The 23713-nt window shown below is 46.0% G+C and overlaps 1 protein-coding gene across 1 annotated transcript in view; it reads right to left on the minus strand.

Moving 5' to 3' along the window:
- GRIN3B (glutamate ionotropic receptor NMDA type subunit 3B) overlaps nucleotides 1-23507 on the minus strand; it is a 44141-nt gene extending 20634 nt beyond the window's left edge. Inside the window, exon 1 of the mRNA XM_026698456.2 lies at nucleotides 23010-23507. Coding sequence (XP_026554241.1) covers nucleotides 23010-23507 — 498 coding nt within the window. The remainder of the gene's footprint in view (nucleotides 1-23009) is intronic.
- Between the last annotated feature and the right edge of the window lie 206 nt (nucleotides 23508-23713).

Consider the following 23713-nt stretch of genomic DNA (forward strand, 5'->3'; position numbering starts at 1 on the left):
TGGAATTTCAAATAAAGCTAAAGGGTCCCTTGAGTCCAGTTTCGGACGAAAGACAGAAGTAGTTTGCACTGTCTATTTCTAGGATGCGTTTTTATTTCTTAGCCTGTCCTACAGTCCTGGAATTCTCTGGGGATCTCCTATGCGTGTAGATATCAGGTTTGATGCTTGATTTGATTTCATTTTTCGATCAGCCGTGGTCCGAAGAAAAAAGGGATGCAGCTCTATTTCCATATTACTCTCTAAAAGAGCCCCCCCAAAACTCTCCAGCTCGTCAGCATCTTCATGAAGCCTTGGATTGTTCACTGACATCCAGCATCTACTGGAAGGAAAAGATTTAGGGCTGGTCTTTGAAGTTGCAGCCATCACAGCAGTCACATGATCACGATTTGGGCTCGTGTTTGCAATTATGACAATCATAGGTCTCAAGGTCATAAATCTTCAATCCTGGCTTCCAACAAGCAAAGCCATTGGGGAAGCCTGCAGGAGGCCATCAGTGGCAACCATGTGATGTCTCAGGGTTTGCTTAATAATGACAACTGGAAATGCCAAAGCCACTGTTGCTAACACCGTTCTGGTAAGTTGCACTTCGCAACCATATCTCTTAGCAACAGAATTCCCCATTTCCCTAATTACCGTTTTTTAACCAAAGACTATCTCTATGACAAATAATAAGGTAATAATAGAGACAACTCAAGGCCGCGCTTGCTGGCAGCTGACCACACAACTCTGACTCACACTGTTTCGCTAGTAGCTCCTCCACCTTCAGGACTAGGAACTGGCCTGGAATTCTACAGGGCCCGCAAAAGATGAACTACTAATCCCAATTGACCTTCCATCATTTATTGATCCCCAGCCATTTATCAATCCTTTAGATCAGAGTTGCCCAACCTTTGTAGTTTAGTGGCCCGGAGCAGAGACAAGAGGGGAAAGAGTGATGGTTCTGTGGGAGGGGCAGGTGCAAGAGGGTGCACGTGTGCAAGCACCCGTTACTTGTGCAAGTGGGGTGGAGAGCACGCCCAATGCTTGCACAAGTGAGGCCCTGAGCACAGACAAGTCTCATGCAAGTGGGCCTGGGCACACACATGTATGCACTTGCCCAGGGGTGGGCTGCTGGGGGGGGCGGGGGTCGCAGGGGTTCGAGAGAGCCCCTAGCTAAGATTCTGTGCAGTTTGGAGAACTCCCCGTATCCCGCTCTTGACTGGTCCCACCCATCCCACCCCTCCCCTCCCAGGTGTCTCCACACTGCCCGTTTTGGATCCAGGTAAGTGCAGGGCACACACAGAGGCTTGAGGAGGGTGAAAAACAGGCCTCCTGGAAGTTTGGGAAGGCCTGAAGTAGGCCCATTTCCAGCTTCCACAGAGCCTACAGACCCCAGGGAGGCCATTTTCTCCCTCCTGGAAGCTCAACGGTAGCCTCTGAAGCCCCGGCAAGGCAAAAAGCCCCCCCCCCGGCCCCCCAGTGGTGCAGGAGGCCGACTAGGCCATGCCCACCATGGCCACGCCCACCCAGCAACGGGGCAGAGGACCCGTTGCTAAAATTTATGAAGCCCACCCCTGCAAGTGCCCCAGCCACCCACTCATGCAACCCAGTTGCAAATAAGCTGTGGACTGGTAGTAGGCTGAGGCCCACTGGTTCGGGATCCTTGCTTTAAATTGTCCCATCAGGCCTTGCGGGTGAATATTGACACTTGGGGGAACCCTGGTCTAAAAGACTAAGGAAGACACCCTTATGAGAAACAAGTTTGTGAGTGGATTGATCGTGAATTTACCCTGTCATTTAGGGCTTACGATGCCTCATTAGTGGGAAAGACTGCGAAGCCTCCATGTTCAGAGGCAATCTGCCTTTCTCAATGCAACAAGGAACTGCGGCTTGTGGCATCGCTGGAGCTTTGCTTGATCTGGGGCCCTCCAGGTAAGTTTGATTGAGGCTGCTAATTATTCCACAGGTGGCATAATTAGCCCATGGAACTCATTTCCACAAAACATGATGAGATCTGTAAATAAAAAGCTGAATAAATTTATAGAGGACAGACGTGAAGATTCAATCTATCTCTAAATTGCATCGTGGTGACATGACTTCAAATATCCGTTGAAAGGAAACAATAACAGAAAAGGGACAAAACTCCATTTATTACGAAGCATCAGATTGGCCTCCAAATGAAGTGCTGGACCAAGAGAGACTTTGGCATCATGCAGGAAGGCTATTCTTATATTTTTACAAATGCAAATATTTCATTTTGAAGGCATTTTTTAAAATGTCCGTCGTCATGGTCTGCATCACCGTTCTGTTGATCACGACACAAATCAAGGCAACATTTTGAGTAAAGAAACAAAAAGGATTAACAGATTAACAGATAATCAGAGTTGGAAGGGACCTTGGTCATCTAGTCCAACCCTCCTGACCAAGCGGGAGACCCTACACCATTTCTGACAAATGGCAGTCTTATCTCTTTTTGAAAGTTTCATATGATGGTGCTCCCACAACTTCCGAGGGCAAGGATACCAGGAAAAACCTTGTAAACAACCCTTAGGGATTATCAATAGACCAAATCTGGAATTGGAAAGAAAACGTGCCATTTTCATGGACAAGTTGTTCTGTTAAACAGGTCTCCTCCGTTGGAACATCTCAATGACTGAGCCACACCGGATCCAGGAAGGATAAACCATTTTGGAAAGCAAGGGGTTGTGTGTGCCAAATCATGCAGCGTTGCAACGAGCATATTCTGCTATGCAGGTAATTATGTTGTACTCTTCCTTGTAGGTCAATCCAATATTTCAAACACGAACTTGCCAACTCATTAAGTCCTTCGGCAGCCTGATGAGCAACTTTATGTGTTTAGGGTATTCAATGATTCCTGCTGGTCTCGATGATGCAAATCTTCTCCCAGCTTCAGCTAACCTCTGACTCTCTATGGTAGGAGTGGGGAACTATGGCCCCTTTAGGACCTGGGGACTTCAACTCCCAGAATTCCTGAGCCAGCCTGCTGCTCTACAGCAGAGTTGTCAAACTCAACGCCCCACGGGCCAGATCCAGCCTGCGGGGCCTTTCTGGAAACAGCAAAGGACTGGCCTACGGTGCCTCTGCTAGCGAGCTCTGTTTTCACTGGCAGAGGGTTGCAGGAGGGCATCACAGCTGAAAATGGAGGTCGGGAGCCCATTTTTGCTGGCAGAACACTCGGGCCATCACCTCTGACACCAGCGATGTCGAGCTGGCCACGCCAGAGGTGGCATTCAGCAAGTTCTGACCAGTTCTGGAGAACCGGTAGCGGAAATTTTGAGTAGTTCAGAGCAGTGGTGGGATTCAAATATTTTTACCACCAGTTCGGTGGGCATGGTTTGGTGGGCGCACTTTGTGTGCGCATGCATGCCAAACGTGCATTTTGCACAGGTGCAGAGGCATTTGTGCAAGCTCAGAGGCGTTTTAACCAGGGGTGGGATTCTACCAGTTCGCACCTATTCTCTAGAACCAGTTGTTAACATTCTAAGCAGTTCAGAGAACCGGTTGTTAGAAGAAATTACTGGCCTAATCTTGTAAGGAAGGCAGGAAGGAAACATTCTGGTGTTGCTTACAGAAACTGCCTCTCCGTTAACCCTTATTACATTCTTGGCAGGACTAGACTTCCTGTCTCAGGAACTTCTCTGGAGTTTTTTTCCCTCCTTTGCTGGTACTTTGCTTGTGTGGAGTGACCATTCAAAGTTACAATGGCACTGAAAAAAGTGACTTATGACCATTTTTCACACTTGCGACTGTTGTAGCATCCCCACAGTCATGAGAGGCCAGGCAAGGAGAAGCGTGCCTCAATGTGGGTGATATTGAGTTGGCTACACCCAGACAATAACATGACCACCAAGCCACGTCCATCCAGTCACATGACCACCAAGCCATGCCCACCACCTAAGCCACGCCCACAGAACTGGTTGTTAAAAAATTTGAATCCCACCCTTGGTTCTCACTTCCTGCAAGCCTGCACTCTCCTGGTCGCTTCAGCAGCTGCCGTGCAGCACTCTGCTGTGCTGCGCAAAGAAGCTACACTTTAAATTCAGAGGATAAAGATGAGTATGGGAGCCTGGGCAGGCGGGTGGGCCCAACAGCAGAGTGGCAGAGAGAACCGGTTCAATCTCTGCTGCTCATCGCCGCTACTGGCTCGGCAGAACCGGGCCGAACCAGCAGAATACCACCACTGGTTCAGAGAACCAGCAAATCCCACCTCTGACTGGTCCCACCCCCATCTCTTCTCTGCCTCCCGAGTCCCAGATAATCAGCTGAGTCTTCCTTGGTTGCCCTGCACAGGAGAACGGAGCTGGAAAGCAGGTTAGTGGGGTGGGAAGGGAATGGGGATTTTGCAGTATCCTTCCCCTGCCACACCCACCAAGCCACACCCAGAGAACCGGTAGTAAACAAAATTGAATCCCACCACCACCACGCCCCCTGCCCCCCACTACCCCACCCTGAAGTCAAGCACAACCCCGATGTGTCCCTCAATGAAATCCAGTTTGACACCCCTGCTCTATAGTCAGTGCGTCCATAGCAATTTCTCAAGCACAGACATATCAGCCTGACAATATTGTTGTCAATGTACCTGCAGTGCCGCCCACAACTGCGTTATGATTTATGATTTGCGATTTTCCAACATCCCTTCGACATCAATTACAGCCACTTGTTTAGTGAACGTTCGCAATTACAAGAGCCACTGAAAAAAGTGATTTATGATGGTCCTTGCATTTATGACCATTGCAGCATCCCACTGTCACGTCATCAAAATTCGGGTGCTGGGCAACCGGTTGCAGAATCCCACCGTCATGTCATTGATATTTAGGAACCTTCCCAGCTGGCTTTCGATAAGCAAAATCAATGGGCGAAACCAAATTTGCTTAATGACTGCATGACTCACTTAACAACTGCAGTGATTCAATTAACAATGGCAAAAAAAGGTTGTAAAAATCACCCATTTAACAATTGCCCTGCTTAGCAACAGAAATGCTGGTGTTTATTGTGGTTGTAAGTCGGGGACTATCAGTACAGAACCATTTCTGTCTCAGCACAGGGAAACAGGGCAAGCTCTTGTGGAAATAAATGAGTCCAGCAAAGAACAGATGAGATGCGGCCTTCGCAGGTTGCAGAACATTTGGAAGCTGCCCCAGACAAACCTTGTTAGAGGAGGCTTGGTCCTACACAGCTATAACCCTCTACAACAGTCCTGTATTTCCATCAACATCACCAACCAGTGGTGGCTCGTGGGGTTAGGATGCTGGGATGGAGGTTAGCAAGCCAGTGTTCGAGACCTGAGTGCTGCTTGTGAGATGGGGTGAGTTCCCATCCTTTGCTCCAGCTCCTGCTAGGGACATGAAAGGAGCTTTCAACTGGGCGTCCCCCGGCCAACAGTGATGTCACCGGCTAATACTTTCAACCCAGAAGTGCCTCAGTGCTTCCGACATGAGTGCAAGCAAGCCAACGTATAAAGCCCACTTCGAATGGAATTGCTAACACTAGTACACAGAGACATGAAATGCAGGATAACTCTTGTGCAAGTGCTAACATAGGTAAACGCATTTGTAAAAACCAAGGAAACCTCCTCCAATCTGGCAATTTCCAGGTACAGGTGGCCAAAAACCTAACAACGGCCCACATCTCGTAGATATGAGAGACACCTATGGCAGTGGCCCCCAACCTTTTTTGTGCCACGGCGCGGTACCGGCATCACAAAATGATCTGCGGCCCGGTACCGGCATCAGCACGCACGACAAGACAAAGCGAGCCGAGCGACCGGCCAGCCGGCCGTCCCCCGCTTCTCCCCGCCATCTTCAACTCCTCCTTTGTACCTTTGTCGATGGGCTTCGCTTTGGAACGGCTTCGGGACGGTCGCTTGGCTCGCCTTGCCTTGGGTGCTGAAAGAATCCTCGCGCCTTAGTTTCATTCGAAGCCCCACCCCTTAGATGAAACTAAGGCGCGAGGATTCCTTCAGGACCCAAATGCCGCTTTCCAACCGGAAAAGCTCACTTGGAAGCACTTTCTTGTCAAACAAGATGGCGGCGCCCAACAAACCAGTGGCCCGGTAGGAAATGTTCCACGGACTGGGACCGGTCCACGGCCCGGTGGTTGGGGACCCCTGACCTATGGTACCCACAATCTATTTGGACCTTTGTTTCACTTGGTATGGCAGGCTCCTGCCACCCACCCACCCAGTGATGAGATTCATATTTTTTTACTACCAGTTCTGTGGGCATGGCTTGGGAAGGTTACTGCGAAATCCCCATTCCCTCCCCACCCCACTAACCTGCTTTCCAGCTTCTGCTGACAACTCTAAAAGACCAGAGAAATATTTTTGAGTTGACAGATACATTGTTCAGTGAGTTTTACCCAGTTTTGTGACCTTCCTTGCCATAGTGAATCACTGCGGTTGCATTCGGCTTCCCCATTGACTTTGCTGGTCAGACGGTCGCAAAAGGTGATCACGTGAGCACTGAAACCGTCATAAATATGAACCACTTGCCAAGCACCTGAATTTTGATCATGTGACCATGGGGATGGCACAACGGTTGTGAGTGTGACAGTCAAAAGTCACTTTTTTCAGTGACATTGTAACTTTGATCGGTCGCTAAATGAATGGCTGTATGTCGTAGGTTAAGGACTACTTGTAATTTACCCAAGTAAGCCCTGTTATAAACCAAGGTCATTCCATATGCCTACCAAGCAGATAAGGGCTCTTCTGCATTGCATATTCAGCCCTATCCTTGATTATTATCATTTTTAACTTCCTCCCTGGGTGGTGAAGCCTCCTAATGCAGCGGTATCAATCTCCTTATTTGACCAAAGCCTCCCTCTCAGCAAGAGCTCCTGAGCAAAAGCCGGAATATACACAACATAGACAGAAACTTCAACAGATCCATCAGCAGGTCAATGAAGAGTAGCTTGCTCCTAAGGGATCTTCCACATCAAAATTAGACTGTGAAACTTCCATAGAGGAGAACAGCAAAAAAGAAAAAGAAAAGAAAAAAGGTAACCGAATAAGCTATGAATAAATTCAGGGTTTATTTTGGTCAGGGTTTAGCAGAAAAGTGAGATGGATATTCCCGGAGCATCTAAGGGAGGTAGAGAAGGGGATTGTTATAGTTTTGGGCAATCTCAGCCATTTTTAAGATGCTGTATGGATTTTAACTCCGGGAATTCACCAGCCAGCATGTTGACTGGGGAATTCTGGGAGTTAGAATCCATGCATTTTAAAACTGCTGTGGTTGAGAAACACTGGTGTGTTAGAAATAAAAGAACAAATGGAAGAAGAATTAATGCATTTCAATAATCAATCCAACCAATTAGCCAAAAAAAGGCTAATACAATCTTTGGTTGTAGAAACAGAAGCATAGCATCAAAATCACGTGAAGTATTAGTACTGCTTTATAAAGACTTTATAAAGACACCTGGAATACTTTATCCAGTTTTGGTCACCACATTAGAAAAAAGATGTTGTAAACTTTGGAAAAAGTGCAAAGAAGAGCAACTAAGATGATTAAAATGGTCACAACATGGGGGAACGATGTGGACGATGTGGGAGTGAAATATCCCAGAAGAAACCTGGAGCATTTCGGGAGCTTTTCTTGCAGTTTAAGCAACTTTAGGGTGACTGAGAAAGTACAGGTAGTCCTCAACTTACAACCACAACTGAGCCCATTTCAGTTGCTAAATGAGACAGTTAAGTGAGTTTTGCCCCCATTTTATGACCGTTCTTGCCACAGTTGTTAAGGAAATCACTGCAATTGTGAACTTGTACAGTTGTAAAATGAAACTTTTTGATTTTGCTTGTCATAATGTCATAAAAGGGGATCACATTACCCTGGGAAACTGCAACGGTCATAACTATGAATCAGCTGTCAAGCATCTGAATTTTGATCGCATGACCATAGGAATGCTGCAATGGTCATTAAGTGTGAAAAACATAAGCAACTTTTTTCAGTGTTGTAACTTTGAACGGTCACTAAATGAATGGTTGTAAGTCGAGGACTATCTTTGGACCACCTCAAAAAGACTCAGCAGTGATCCAATGATCCATCCCATGTTGTACAGGAAAAAAAATCTTCATATATCATTTCAAATAGGTGGTCAACCTCTTTGTGTAACATCCTCATTTTCTAAAATAGGTTATTCCACTAACAAACAACTCTTACTGTCAGAATTCTTTCCCAGGTTCGAAACAAAATCCCCCTCTCTTGCTTTTAAAATTCAACATCTTCCTTCTTCACCGAGCAAAAGAAAATAAATTTAAAAAACAGATAAATGCAAAACATACACCCAGATCCAGTGAAAACAGCTTTTGACTTGACTGCTAAAAAAACTCCTCTCAAAGGTATTGCCGAATTGCAATTGTCTTCCTGTGAGATAAGGAGGAGACATAATAAATATACAATGTGGAAGTTATTGCAGCAAATAGATTTCATTAAACATGCATGTGAATGAAATGAAGTTTATTTATTTATTTGGTTTTTATCCCAGCTTTATTTTTTATAAATAACTCAAAGCAGCAAACACCTAATATTCCTAATAAGCCTCCTATTTTCCCCACAACAACAATCCTGTGAGGTGGACTGGGCTGAGACAGAGAGGCTGGCCCAAAGTCACCCAACCAACTTTCATGCCTGAGGCGGGACTAGAACTCTGTCTCCTGATGATTGGCCCAAAGTCACCCAACCAGCTTTCATGCCTGAGGAGGGACTATAACTGTTGAGGTAATTCCCCGTTAGGAGAATGAGTGCACACAGGGAGACGTAGTGAGAATGGTGAAGAATGACACACAACTAGCACACAGATACACTGTATAGTAAAATGTAGGTTTTTACTTCCAATAAACGTTTAAGCAAAGTCCAAACAAGCAGTCCAAGTCATTCACAGTTAAAGCAGTCAGTTTTCAGTCCAGGGATAATCCAATAACAAAGTCCAGTATCAAAAACAGTTCAGTAACAGACTTACATCAAATCCAAGAAGAACAGTCAATACCGGAAGGCAACACTGTCCAGAAAAGTACAGAACAGAACAAGCCAGGTTTCTGGCTCCATCTTATGGCCATTTGAAGAACCACACCCAATTACAATTTTAGCATTCTCTTAAAGTGACAGTATTAAAATGTCTATCCTGGTTTATATATTTTCCAACCCAACTAACTGTTAGGTGACTTACCTTCCTAACAAGAACTCTCAGTCTCCTGATCATTGACCCAAAGTCACCCAACCAGCTTTCATGCCTGAGGTGAGATTAGAACTCTCAGTCTCCTCACGATTGGCCCAAAGTCACCCATCAGTTTTCATGCCTAAGGCAGGACTAGAATTCACAGCCTTCTGATTTGTAGGCCAGTGTCTTAACACCAGGTGGTTGAGCTTTCATTCTAGTTCTTCTCACTATTTGGGGGAAAGGTAGCTGCCAAGATGCTGAACAAAAGCTAATTTGAAAAGAAGGGTGGGTAGTTTCGCAAGGCTATGAGTCCAGAAGATTGTGATCGTATTGTATTTAGAAAATTAGGATCACACATCAATCTTTCATCAGCCTGGCCTAGACTAAACACATTGAATTCTACTTTGTACTGGATAGGTTCTGTAACCTGTTCTCAGCAACACGATTTAAGAATTAATTTGGGAGATATTGAAGAATTTTAATGAAAAAAGGACTAGGGGATTTAATGGAGAAAAAAAAGGACTAGGGGTGACATGATAGCAGTGTTCCAATGTCTCAGGCGTTGCCACAAAGAAGAGGGAGTCAAGCTGTCGTGTCTTAGGCAATATTTATCTTCCAAAAGATGCCTAAAATAAGCAGTTAAAACTCTACAAAGGCTCCCATACAAAATTTCTTTATTGGATCACACCAGGCATCCTCAAAGTATAACTCATAGTTATGTGGAGATTAATCTAATGACCAATCTTTGCATAGTTGATTTCATAGTGGGAAAATATGGTTATCTTCATCCCATAACGATGCAGCAAAGGGAAAGACACCAGCACGATGCTGGGTCCAAGCAAGAAACAGAAAACAAAGGCTTCCCCCAACCCAACTAGAGGTCAATTCAGTGATCAATCAGGATTACAGATGTGACCACGTGACATGAACTACATTTCCCATGAGGGGGAACAGGTCCCGATTGATCCCAATTCCCAATTAACTATATACTGTCTGAAAAGCACACAAGCTCTTCTCCAAAGCCCCTCAAGGCAGGACAGGAAGCAACGGATGGAAATTAATCAAAGAGAGAACCAGCCTAGAATTAAAAAAGACTTTTCCTGACAAAACAATTAATCAATGGAATGACTTGCCTTCAGTAGTTGTGGGGGCTCCAATACTGGAGGTTTTTAAGAAGAGACTGGACAACCATTTGTCTGAAGTGGTATAGGGTCTTGTGCTTGAGCAGGGGGTCAGATTACAAGACCTCCAAGGTCCCTTCCAACTCTGATAAAGGAAGAAGCAATCAAGAAATACCCGGTATGTAAGCAGACATGAAATTGATAGAGCAGCCATGAAGATCCTGTAAAACGGGAACCAGATGTTGTGATGTGTCCGTGCCTACAATGATCACAATCATGCACGCCATGATATTCCTCGTGATGTTCTAGGAAAGGGAAAGTTGGACTTTGAAGAAGCCTGACAGGGACAGTATTGATGCTTTTGAACTTTGACGTTGGAGAAAACTCCTGAGAATAATGTGTACAGACAAGAAAACAAACCGATGGATGATTGAACAAATCAATCCAGAGTTTCACTTGAGGCACAAACTATCAGGTTGAAATGATCCTAACTCAGAAACTAAGCTAAGACTCAGCTTCTGGGAGAAGGAAGGCCACTTGGTTTTTCTTGCCTTGCTTTTCTAACCATTGAATCGAATCTATATATATAAAAGCGAAATACCACTCATGCATCATCACAAAATCTCCAGAACCGTAAAGCCTACAAACTTGACATTTGGCACCTGTGTTCCTCTTTCCTTCTAGGTGCTCACTAAGAAAGGATGTTTCGAAATGACCATCAGAGCATTAGTATTTCCTATATTATTATTAACACACTCTGATGCTAAGGAGTTCTACTCCTCCTCCCCACCTGAAAAGAAATCTGTTACAAATGCAAAACAGAAGCAGAGGAGTTTCAGTTTTAGTTTCACAGCACCAAGCAGCTTTAGTACAAAACAGTTGAGCTAAACCACACCCAGTCTCTTTGCTGTCTCCTTCTTGCTCACACAGCAAATACTGCTCCAGTTTCCAAATAGCCCTCAACTTTCTCACACACTAACAGGATGCCAGCCAGATGAATACTGATGGATGCTGTTGGGCAGAGGCACAATTTTTTTCCTTATATTCCTCCCCCAAAACTAAGCCCAACCACATTGTTTTGTAGCGAAGCACGGGTATCGAGCTAGTTGTTGATAAATCACAATATCACAACTGGGTGAGGTTTTCCAGAAGTGGTCGCAATAAAAGAAAATGGTGGCAAGAAAGGTCGTAAAATGAGGCAAAACTTACTTAACAACTGCCTCGGTTAGCATTGGGCTTGGTTGTGGTTGTAAGTCGAGGTCTACCTGAAAGACTCCATATTTCTCTTCTAAATATGAAAAAGAAGAACCTGCTGGAAACCACCTGTTGGTTGGCTGCCATCCTGTCGTTATCAGCTTGACCAAGAATAGGATGCAGAAATACAAGCTAACGAAAACTTTCTCTCCATGTTCAATATTGTAGGGTCTCCTGCTTGGGCAGGGGGTTGGACTAGATGACCTACAAGGTCCCTTCCAACTCTGGTTATCTGTTAAGGTCCCTTCCAATTCTGTTATTCTGATTTTGATGTGGGGCAGAAGAAGCGCAAGCTACCTAGCCAGCCTTTCCCCCCAAAAACACCCCAAAATAATTATTAGCCAAAATAACTTGGAGTTTCTATCCGCCTACAGGGTGTCAGGCAAGGAGAGGACAAATCGACAGAGATTTGTGACCCAGCCATAAACAAATGAATTGCTTGGCTGGATTTGATCCACCTGGCCCAATCTTTTGTCTCCAGCAATAATCTGTAAGGAAGAACCCTTTTCCCCCCAAGAACACTTAAAAAAAAAAAAAAAGCAAACACTAATAGAAATTGAACACGGTGGTAGACAGCCATTGGATTGGGAGATTCTGTTTTGGATTCCTACACCAGTCACATATTCCTCTACAATCCGACTCTACTTGTCATTTTCCCCCCGCCTAAACAATTGCATGTGCTCAGTCTTTATCAGGCTTGTGTTTTCAACGCAAAAGGTGCTCCCTTATTTTTTATTCATGCAAGATCTCTTGTAGTTCTGCCCAGCGTGACAATTCTTCTTTTTCCGTTTGTCACGATTTGGCATTTTTCCTGTACTCTCTCTCTCTCTTTTTTTTTTTAATACTTGCAATTTGAGTTTGAAATCAGACGCAATGCTAGACCCATTCTTTAGGGATTTGCATGCTGTTGGTTTTTGTTTCTTTTTAAGACACCTCAACGGGAGCAGAGTGATCATCAAACTCAAAAACACAGTTAGCTCTCTCTCTTGCTTTGCCTTCCTTCTATGGCCAGAAGGCTCCTCCAATCACCTGGATACAAAAAAAGAGAGAATGTTTTGTACCATCTAATTGTACCCCAAACTCCTTTGCTTCCTCTCTCTGCTCCTTGGCTTTCTTGTTTGCAAAATGGGGATGACTAAGCTGTTTGCCACAACTCAAAGCCACATGAAGCAGTTATGCCCACAAAGCACTTTGCAAACAAGGATAAGACAGAAAGCAGATGGTACGCTTGGAAGCGCTTTGCTGAAACCCCTGAGTGGGCCAAAGAGAATAGCTGGTATTCACAGCTGAAATAATTAGCTGATTAAAGGCTTGTGTCAAAGGCCCAGGGCGCTCCCAGAGAGGAGGCTGACTGCTGTGATTCTGAATGAATATTTAAACTGACATTGGTGCCTCCTGATCGCCTTGCTTTGAGTAGGTGATGGTGGAATGTATAGGGGAGGAATGATATGCAACAGTTTGGGGAAATTCAGCAGTGTAATTGGACCAAGCTCTAGGGAAGGAAGGAAGGAAGGAAGGAAGGAAGGAAGGAAGGAAGGAAGGAAGGAAGGAAGGAAGGAAGGAAGGAAGGAAGGAAGGAGGGAGGGGGGGAGGAAGGAAGAGGAGAGGGAAGAAGGAAGAAAGTAGAGGGATGAAAGAAGAAAGGGAGGGAAGGAAAAAGGATGGATGGAAGGAAGGAAGGAGGGAAGGAAGGAGAGGGAAGGGAGAGAAGAAAGAAGCAAGGAAGGGACAGAAGGAAGGAAGGAAGGATGTCTGATGCTCCCTACCAGATTCCCACAAGGACATTTTATGGAAAAGCAGCAGGAAGTTGGAAGTCACTCCAGCCTTCATGTCTTTTTTTGCCCACCCTTCATCATTCTGTTTCTCTGTTTAAATAGGAAATATCTCTGAAATGATTATCCAGTGGGACCCAGATTGTCTAGTAGTTCCAAAAAGAATCCTGCTTACGAAAGTAGCACAATTGTAGTAGAATATTTGTAGCAGTAGTCAGAAGTAGAATGGTTGTAGTCACATTTTGGTGAAGCATGTTTTTAGACTTAACACATTTTATTAAAGGCATATATTTTCATGAGCTACATGGTATTCCCTCTGCCTTTCCAGAAGGCAGGAAACTGTCTGCTGATATATGATATAAGGGAGTGAAGGATTGCTAGACTGGCTGGGAAACTGTTGAAAATGAAGATCATGTGACCAAAGCAGCAGCCAGTTCCACTGAAACAGCCACAACTTCCCCAAATTTCATTCCCTCGGGAATTATACATTCCAAATTTTGGATGCATTCCCTAAGTCCGTTTTAGGTACCTTGGTTCAAAAACTGTTGCCCTACAGTTCACTATCTCATCCAGTGAAAAGTCATCATGAGAATTTTAGTAGTACACAGATAGATAAAGTCAAGCAATTCCGCACGCTTCTCCTTTCAGTTCTTATTAAGTCAGATGAAAGAGCATTTGCCATCCAATTTGCTTTCAGAGATTTCACGCATGGAATAAGGCATTCTTTCATTCCTTGTGTGATAAGGCAGTCCAGGGATTTGTAGTTAGGTGCATATGCGTGAGTGAATGAGTAAGCATATGATCTGTCTTATAGCGTATATTCTTTCACCTGCAGAATAGCAGGTTCCTGATTTCTCCTCCTTCCATTCAACCCCAAGGAAACTTTTTCACTGGGATTTCTCCAAAAAGCAGTGACAGAACTTCTTCACCCTTAAGAAGCTGTTGGAGAATTTCTCCCCCTGGAGAAATTTAGTAAAACCTCCTGTCTCATTTTTCTGCCCTCTTAATTTGATGCAGAATCTCAGGAGGTGATTACTGACCAGCTACATTCCTAGCCTGTTTCCAGTACAGGTAGTCCTCAACTTACGACCACAAATGAGCCAAACATTTCTGTTGCTAAGCAAAACAGTTGTTAAGTGAGGTTTTCCCGCATTTTACAACCTTTCTTGTCACAGTTGTTAAGTTCAGTGAATCTGGTTCTTCACTGACTTTGCTTGTCAGAAAAGGTGATGGTATGACCCCAGGACACTGCGACTGTCATAAATATGAATCAGTTGCCAGTGTCAGGATTCCGGCAGTTACCCCCATTTAAATCATGAGTCTTGAGCCAAACTTCCAAAACTTCAAAAGGATTTATTGAGAGTTAAAATGTCTTGCACTGCCTGGGTGTAGCTGACTCCGAGACACATGATTCATTGTCACCCTTGACCCTGGTTTTCCCTCCACCCCCTGGGTGTATCATAATTCATATTCTCCAATGGGACACATCCATAGCGAAGAATCATCAATCATCCTCTCCAGTTAGAATTTTGCATGGCAGAAACTTCAGTCACCTAGTTACTATCTTTGAAAACATTTATGGAATGCAGTTTCGGTTTGCAAGCTGCTGCGCTGCTCCCCCCTCCCTTTCTGTTGGCAACTCTAAAAAGACCATAGAAATATTGTATGAGTTGACCGGCAGGCCTCTGAATTTTGATCACATGACTATAGGAATGCTGTAATGGTTGTAAGCATGAAAAACAGTCCTAAGTTACTTTTTCAATGCCATTGTAACTTCGAACAGTCATTAAATAAGCTGTTGTAAGTCAAGGACTACCTGTATCCCTTCTGCCTATAAGCACACAAGACAGCAATGTTTAATTGAAACACCCCGTCAAAGAACCCAGGAAATCTCTAGGGTGCCCAGATCCTTGCCTGAAAATCATGAAATTATTATAAGTCTTTCTGAAAGCAGATCAAAAGTCTTTTGGCTGAGCACTGCAATCAGTCTTTTCCCACTTAGAAATGTATCTCTGTGCAATTTCAATTTCACCATGTATGATGCTGTTGGGAGTTTTGCAAAGATGCAGTGGAAAAGGGAACAGATAACTAATGGAAGCTGAAATCTCGTATAAGAAAATAACCTACTAAACTCAGGGGTCACTCATCCAGTTACCTTTCTGCTAAGTTTAGAAAATAATGCATTTTCTTTCAGGAAAAAAAAAAAAAGCACAGACCTTGACAGACTCAAAATGTTTATTCCCATCATTCCATTCCCCTCCCTTCACCCCAATGTTTTAAAAGCCAATGCGTTATAATGGTTAAGTGGAGAACCAACTTTCAAGTCCCCCCTCAGCTGTGAAGTCCTATGTACCTCATAAGCAGTGGTGGTATTCTACCGGTTTGGCCTCGTTCTGCCGAGCCAGTAGAGCCAATGAGCAGCAGCGACTGAACCAATTCTCTCTACCACTTTGTTGTTAGGCCCAGGGTTGGGATTCTACTACCAGTTTGCACCTATTCGCTAGAACCGGTTGTTAACATTCTAAGCAGTTCGGAAAACCGATTGTTAGAAAAAAAATACTGGACTAATCCTGTAAGGAAGGCAGGAAGGAAACATTCTGGTGTTGCTTACAGAAACTGCCTCTCTGTTAACCCTTATTACATTCTTGGCAGGACTAGACTTCCTGTCTCAGGAACGTCTCTGGAGTTCTTTTTCCCCTCCTTTGCTGGTACTTTGCTTGTGTGGAGTGACCATTCAAAGTTACAGTGGCACTGAAAAAAGTGACTTACAACCCTTTTTCACACTTACGACTGTTGCAGAATCCCCACAGTCACGAGAGGTCAGGCGAGGAGATGCGTGCCTCGATGTGAGTGATGTTGAGTTGGCCACGTTCAGCCAGTCACATGATCACCAAGCCACGTCCACCAGTCACATGACCACCAAGACACACCCACCAACTAAGCCACGCCTACATTTTTGTTAAAAAAATTGAAATCCACCCTGGTTAGGCCCACCCGCCTGCCTGGGCTCCATACTTTATTCCTTGCTTTTGAAGCGCAGCTGCTTTGCGCAGCACAGAAGAGTGCTGTGCGGCAGCTACTGAAGTGACAGGGAGAGTGCAGGCTTGCAAGAGGTGAGTTACAACGCCTCTACACCTGCGCAAAGTGCACGTTTGGTGTGCGCACGCACACAAATGTGTGCCCCCGCACAGAGCATACCCAGCAAGTCACGGCCACCGAACCGGTAGTAAAAATCTTTGAATCCCACTACTGCTCATCACATTTGTTTTTATGGGCAGTGGCCCCCAACCTTTTTTGAACCAGGGACCAGTTTCACGATTATTTATTCTTCCATGGACCGGTACCTGAGTAACGCGAGACTCCACCGCCATCGGGACGGCTCTTCGTTCGAAGCTGCCCCCCACCTTCGACGAAACTAAGGCGCGAGCACCCAAACGCTGCTTTCCAACCAAAAACCTGGAAGCAAGCAAAAACCCGGAAGCGCCGTCGAAACAAGATGGCGGCGCCCAAGCTTTGCGGCCCGGTAAAAAATGATCCACGAACCGGTACTGGTCTGGGGACCGGTGGTTGGGGACCCCTGGTTATGGGAATAAAATAAGGGATGTCTCACTTTGGGACATTGTTTTAAGTGAGGGTGGGTGGGTGGGCTTGTGTGGATTGGTTGAGGGTTGGCATTGTCTCTGGTTGGCTGCCTGGTTGTTTTTGATTCTGAGGGGTTTGTAGGCTGGTTGGTGGAAATTGCTTGTGGGAAGCGCCAAGCTTCGATGAACTCACGAGCGTGCCGAGTGATAGCGTGGCCGGTAATTTTTGTGTTGCTCCAATCAAACTGGTGGCGCTTGGTGTCAACGTGGGTGGAGGTTAAGGATTTGGTCAGTAAAATGAGGACCCAGATCGTTGGGGGCATTATGCTGATTCTGTAAAACCCATTAGTGAAGGCTGCAAAGCAGTATATAAGTCTAAGTGCTATTGCTATTTGGGATCATGGTGTTTGACTGGCCCTCATCTGATATAACCTCCCCATCACAAGACTCATCACAAGTTCTCACTGATGACTCACACCTGACCCATCACAAGGCCCTCACTTGACATACCCACACCTGAAGCCCTTAGCAGAGGTCTCCAAACTTGGCAACTTTAAGACTTGTAGACTCCAACTCTGGCTGGGGAATTCTGGGAGTTGAAGTCCACAAGTCTTAAAGTTAAAGTCTTAAAGTTGCCAAGTTTGGGGACCCCTGTCCTTATAAACAGAAGAACACTGACATAACAGATAACAGAGTTGGAAGAGAACTTATAGGCTATCTAGTCCAACCCCCCGCCCAAGAGGGAGACCCTACACCATTTCTGACAGATGGGAGACCAATCTCTTCTTGAAAGTCTCAAGTGATGACGCTCCCACAACTTCCGAGGGCAAGCTGTTCCATTGGTTGATTGTTCTCACTGTGAGAAAATTTCTCCTTATTTCCAGGTTGAATCTCTCCTTGTTCAGTTTCCATCCATTATTCCTTGTCTGGCCTTTGGGTGCCCTGGAGAATAGCTTGACCCTTTCCTCTCTGTGGCAGCCCCTCAGATATTGGAAGACTGCTATCATGTCTCCCCTGGTCCTTCTCTTCACTAGACTAGCCAGGCCCAGTTCCTGTAACCGTTCTTCATATGTTTTAATCTCCAGTCCCCTCATCATCCTGGTTGCTCTTCTCTGAACTTTTTCCAGAGTCTTCCTTATAATGTGGTGAACAAAACTGTTCACCACATTCCCTAAACTCCACTGAGTTTACCTAGCCTGGTAACAAAATGTTCTGGAAACCAATCCACAAGCTCAGACAATGAACCTTCACCCTCATCCTACATCCGAGCTACATATATTTTCCACTGTTGCTTTAAGTCTCAAGCGAAAGAATGGAATATTGATGCAATAAGGATGGAACCACAACAGCATTTTTTGCAAATGGCTGTTTGAACTGAAGTGGGGTTGGTTTTGTGTTGACAAACAGGGACATTTTCAGCCTAAACTCACTGAAAATCCAACCGACGACATTGGTAAAGTGTTCCGGAGTCAGCACCCCACTCCCAGATGATCCTGGCCCCATTTCTGCATCGGATGCAGGACCCTCATCCGAATCATCTCCAGATTCCCGGACTGATCCCATTTCTTCCCTACTGTCTGATTCCACTGCCATCTGCACAGGTTGTGGTGAACCGCAACAATGCCAATCTATCGAATTCCAAAGATGCAGATTAAATAAGAACTATCCTGGCCAACCTGAGCCTTTCCCACCCCAGCACCTTAGGTGTAGTGGAACTAAAACTCCCAGAGTCCCCAGTGTCTGTGCCAGGTAAGGAATACCGGGAGTTGCAGTCCTAACCTATCTAGAGCTCACTGGACTGGGAAAGTTGACCCAGCCGCTTTCTACACTGTTCCGGTCTCTTTTCATGCTCTATTTATATTTCATACCACTCTCACCAATTCTCCGCTTGCAATTCCAGTCTCTCAACTGGAATTAAGGTGTAAAGTGCTCCGAGTCTAAAGCATCAATTTAAACCAAGCTGAAACTATCCAGTTCTCAGCAACTGACGATTTGCCAGATCAGTTCGCTTTCCAGAGGCTTTCTCCTGCTCTCAGGGAGACGACAATTGTTTCGCAGGGATGAGTAAAATCTCCAGGGCTTTCCGGCTACTATTATAGCTGCGGCTTCTGTGATCCTCGGAGATGTCCAGCTGTAAAGGCCAGCATGGTGGGAACAAGTGAAACGCCCTCAGGTTTTAAATGCAAACTCCACACAAGCTTTTTTCGTTCTGACTGTGCCTTTTTTTCCCTCCACCTTCTCTTTCTTTCTTTTTACCGATGTGCCGGCAGGAAATTGGTTTTTGCCAAGCCTATAGATGAAATACAAATGGCCTGCCAGGGAAAATTACTTGCCGGGGGACGAGGAGCAAAAAATGCTTTCAATCTGATCGATAGGATGTGAAAATAGGGAGGGGGGGAACAAGGGAATGCGGAGAGGGGGAAATCCCCCTTTGGAATCTTGACATGACCTTGTAAGCCTGTTTATTCTGTAAAGAATTTCCTGAAGGGGGAGAAAAGAGACATTGGAGATTCCAGAAACTCTGTTTGTTCCCCAAATAGTGTTTTAGCTCTGGATGGCACACAGTGGAATGGGTAAAACTATGCATGCTTGATCTCATTGTTCCAATATACCCTAGTAGCTTTATTTTTGCCAGGCGTAGGTGCCAACAAGCCCAGCTTAGGGTACCTGCCTCGCCTCTGTTCCTGAGTAGCGCCCTGCCCTTCTTGGCTTGACAAACTCAACCCATTCCTTAACTATTATCTGCAGGCTACTGCAGAACGGCAGAGGATGGGGAGCGTTATACAAACACCAGCAGGGCTATAGCAAAGTGGCCGTGTGCCAGTAAAAGTGGGCATTGTTCAAAAGAGGGCTCCACTACCAACCTCATTTTTTTTTCTCCCTCCATAGAATCTTGATCCCTTAGAACAGTGGCCCCCAACCTTTTTTGAACCAGCGACCGGTTTCACGATTATTTATTCTTCCACGGACCGGTACCTGAGTAACGCGAGACTCCACCGCCATCGGGATGGCTCTTCGTTCGAAGCCGCCCCGCCACCTTCGATGAAACTAAGGCATGAGCACCCAAGTGCGGTTTTCCAACTGAAAACCCGGAAGTGCCGTCGAAACAAGATGGCGGTGGCCAAGCTTTGCAGCCCGGTAAAAAATGATCCACGGACTGGTACCGGTCCAGGGACCGGTGGTTGGGGACCCCTGCCTTAGAAGCTTTATTTCTAGCCTCAGCCAGTGGTGAATTGTTTGAGCCAACCCTGGTCCACACGGACAGATTATTGTATTGCCACTGCAGCATGATCAGGCGTGCCCAACCTTGGCAACGTTAAGACCTGTGGACTTCAACTCCCAGAATTCCCCAGCCAGCGAGCAGGGGAAGTCCCAAAGTCGTAAAGTTGCTAAGGTTGGACGTTCCTGACCTAAACGGTAATTCTCTTGAGAGGCAGAGCAGAGAAACAGCAGACTAAAATCCCAGCTCTGGAATCAATGTCGTTGATTGGACTTGAGCCAGTGATTAACCTACCTTGCAAGGTTGTTGTGAAGATAAAAGAGGAGTGGTCTGATCTATTTGGAGGCAGGGGAGGGTTCACAAGTGGGAAAGAGCTGTAAGAATGGCACACACTTGCATCTACCTACCTGCATCTACACATTTGCAGAAGAACCTATTTCTGTCCCTAAAATATCTCAGTCCATACTACGTTAAATATCCATCAATAGACACATAGAGATAAATCATACCATTCAAGAGGCAGTAAAACAGAAGGAAACAAAAAGACCACTGACACATCCTCTCCAACACCAAATAAACAAGGATTGACACCAGACAAACACTTGAACGGAAAATAATACCCCAACCAAGGAACCACCAGAAAAAAAACCCGCAGGGCCACCAACACTTGCAGGGCAAACTACAGTGCATAAACAAGAAGAAATCTACTATATATGCATACACTCACTCACACTGATGATGTTGCCTAGATGGATACTGAAACATCCACAAACAAATAGCCAAGCTCATCGAACACCAAGGTCCCCACCGTTAAATCCTAAGCTATTTATATTCTCAGCCATTAAATAGAATAATTATGTGACATAGAAGAGAAAAAAACTTTCCTTTACAAAGGTCTTACAAATGTATATGCCTTTTTAAAAAATAAATAAATCTAACTACAGGCAGCAGCTACTGAGGATCCAATTTTCTGGGACACCTGACAGCAGCTGTAGAAGAAAGAAGAAAGCACAGCAAAAAGAAAAAAGGATCCCGAGATCCCTGCATGGAATAGCAACTGCTCAGAGGAGAAACGATCCACTGGAAACCCAACTTAAGAGTGCCAGAGAACCAAAACTTCCACTTTTTGGAAAACTCCCTTCATTCTGCAAAATATGCAACGAATATGAAAATAACAGAGACATTCAGAGCTTCTAAACAGAAGGTTTAGAACCTTTTATTTTGGGGGATGGAGGGGACACCCCCATTAGGCTGAAAAGTTGTTTCTCCTATTGCAACAGCGGTGGGTGTGATTCAAGAACAGAGAGGAAGGTAACCTATGGTTCAAACAGTCTCATTTTATACCGGAGTGCTGGAACAGGTATTGGAACTAACACAAAATCTACCTTCTTGTCCCCTCCTGAAATGTTAAGTGAGTAGGATCACCCAGGGAAGAGTTAAGGCTATAACAAGCACCCTGTGCTTTGAGATCAGAAGATCAGCATTGGGAAAATTCTTCCGGTTTAGACCCCAGTGTTTCCAAGAAAGGCTGGGAAACCCATTCTGTCTATCAGATATCCCACAGAGCGAACACAGGCAATATTGAGCTTACAGGTCTCAAAATTCAAACCCTCCCTATGTTTCTAAGTACCAGGAGATGCTTTTCCATCAAAAATCTTCAGTCTTACTGATTTCTGTCTGATTCTGGTTCTCACCAATTCCAGGGCTAATAGGGCTGGTGTCCTGCCATTTTCTTTCTTAACCTAGTTTCTTTGACCCATTATTTATAGGTAGACCATTCTGAACATGGTGGCTCCCCAGTTTCTAGCATCTAACATTAAGGGATAGATTGCCTCTGAATAAGGAAGCTCCACCGTGCATAATGATTGAAGAAGATTGAAGAAGTCTTGATTTTGAAACAGGAAAAAGCCCCACCTAATGAATATATTCTAACATTCCTCTTTCCCACACCGAGTAGCAATCATGACTCCAAGAATGCCACAAGCAAAGAATGAAAGCGACAAAAGATCTTTATTTTGTCCCCAGGAATGGCACAGGCAGATTGCCACTATACTCTCAGGCTCAATTTAATTACCGCACCTAGTAGAAGATGGGAAAGCCATACGAGGACACATAATAATTTATTCTTTGCCAAATGAAATTCATAGCAAGAAATGGCTATTGCAATCTTCCCAACCTGATGCTCCCCAGATGTGTACTGGCAAAAGATGCTGAGAGCTGAAGTCCAAAACATCTGGGAAGCAACATGTTCCTTTGCTCCAGTATGTCTTTCTGACTCTGGATACTGAGGGTGCTAATGGGTAAATTCTTGCGAGCTTCCATATCCAAGAATAGCTTATCTGCTGGAGGACTAGAAGTACATGAGCTGGGTTACAATTGATACCTTTGTTTGTCCTGAATATAGGACGATGATGTACCACGGGTATTTCCTGCATCCAACAGATGAAAGTTGGCAGTTGGTGTCTATGGAAATTCACGGGAGTAGTAAATAATGGTTTAAAGATAAACAGCTCAGGCAACAGAATTCTCCCGCTGGCACTTCTCTAGCATTCAAGCAACCTGAAGAATGGACTCTTCGCGGATGTGGAAATCAATAGCAATGATCACAACCCTCCATTTACAATAGCAGGGCACCACAGGAGTCAACCAAAAGGGTCACAGCAACCAGAAACCGCCCAATCTTCTCTCCCAAGGGATCTTACCACCCCCTAAGATAGACTGCACCGGCATATGGAGGCTCCCAGCCTCCTTCAAACGGGACAAGGGCTTGCCTTGCTCCCAGCCTCCTTCAAACGTTTGAAGGACGCTGGGAGCCTCCATATGCGAGTGCAATCTATCTCTTTGGAAGATAGGCTGCCCCTGGCTGTGGAGGCTCCAGAGAAGGAGGGGGGCGAAGGAGGCTTACCCAGGTCCTGAAGGGCATCGGGGGCTCGTCGACATCGTCGCCCGGGTCGCCCTCCTGCTCCTGCCCCTCCGGCTCCTGCCTGATGCTGATGAAGGGGATGTCCAGAAAGGCGGCGGCGAAATCCACCTGGAGCAGCTCCCGCCGCGAGGCGGGAAAGGCGAGGACGGCGGCGACCCCTCGCACCACCAGCGCCTGGCACAGCCAGCGGGCCAGCGAGGCCGGGTCCCGATAGAGGGGAGCCCCGGGCAACACCTCCAGGCTGAGGTTGTACGGCAGGAAGGCGGCGGCGGCTCGGCTGGCTCGAGCCAGGGCGTTGCGCACCCGGCTCTGCGCGCCTCCTCCGCGGGGCAGCAAGGCGCCCAGCTTCACCGTGTGCCCGATCCGCGCCAGGATGTGGCAGGGCTGCGGGTGGCCCCGGCCCGGCGCCGGGAGCAGCAGCAAAAGGCTGCAGGGGAGCGCCAGGCACCAGCAGCAGAGGAGCGCCCGGCGCAACTCCATAGAGGAAGCCTGCGCGGCGTGGGCGGGCAAAGTTTGGGGCGCCCGGCCCTTCCGCCCCCCCTCCTGGCCCCTGGGTGGGCAGGAGGGCTGGGGGCGCCTAGGAGGGGAGGGAAGGGGCCGGGCAGGGCCCGCCCATGGGAACGTCGGGGGCGGAGGAAAGAGCCGGCCGCTGCTGCCGGAGCTGCAGCCGATCCAAGTGGCCGGGC

This window comes from Pseudonaja textilis, chromosome 1 (assembly GCF_049901715.1).
Source record: "Pseudonaja textilis isolate UNSWEBS1 chromosome 1, rPseTex1.2, whole genome shotgun sequence".
NCBI classification, from domain to species: domain Eukaryota; kingdom Metazoa; phylum Chordata; class Lepidosauria; order Squamata; family Elapidae; genus Pseudonaja; species Pseudonaja textilis.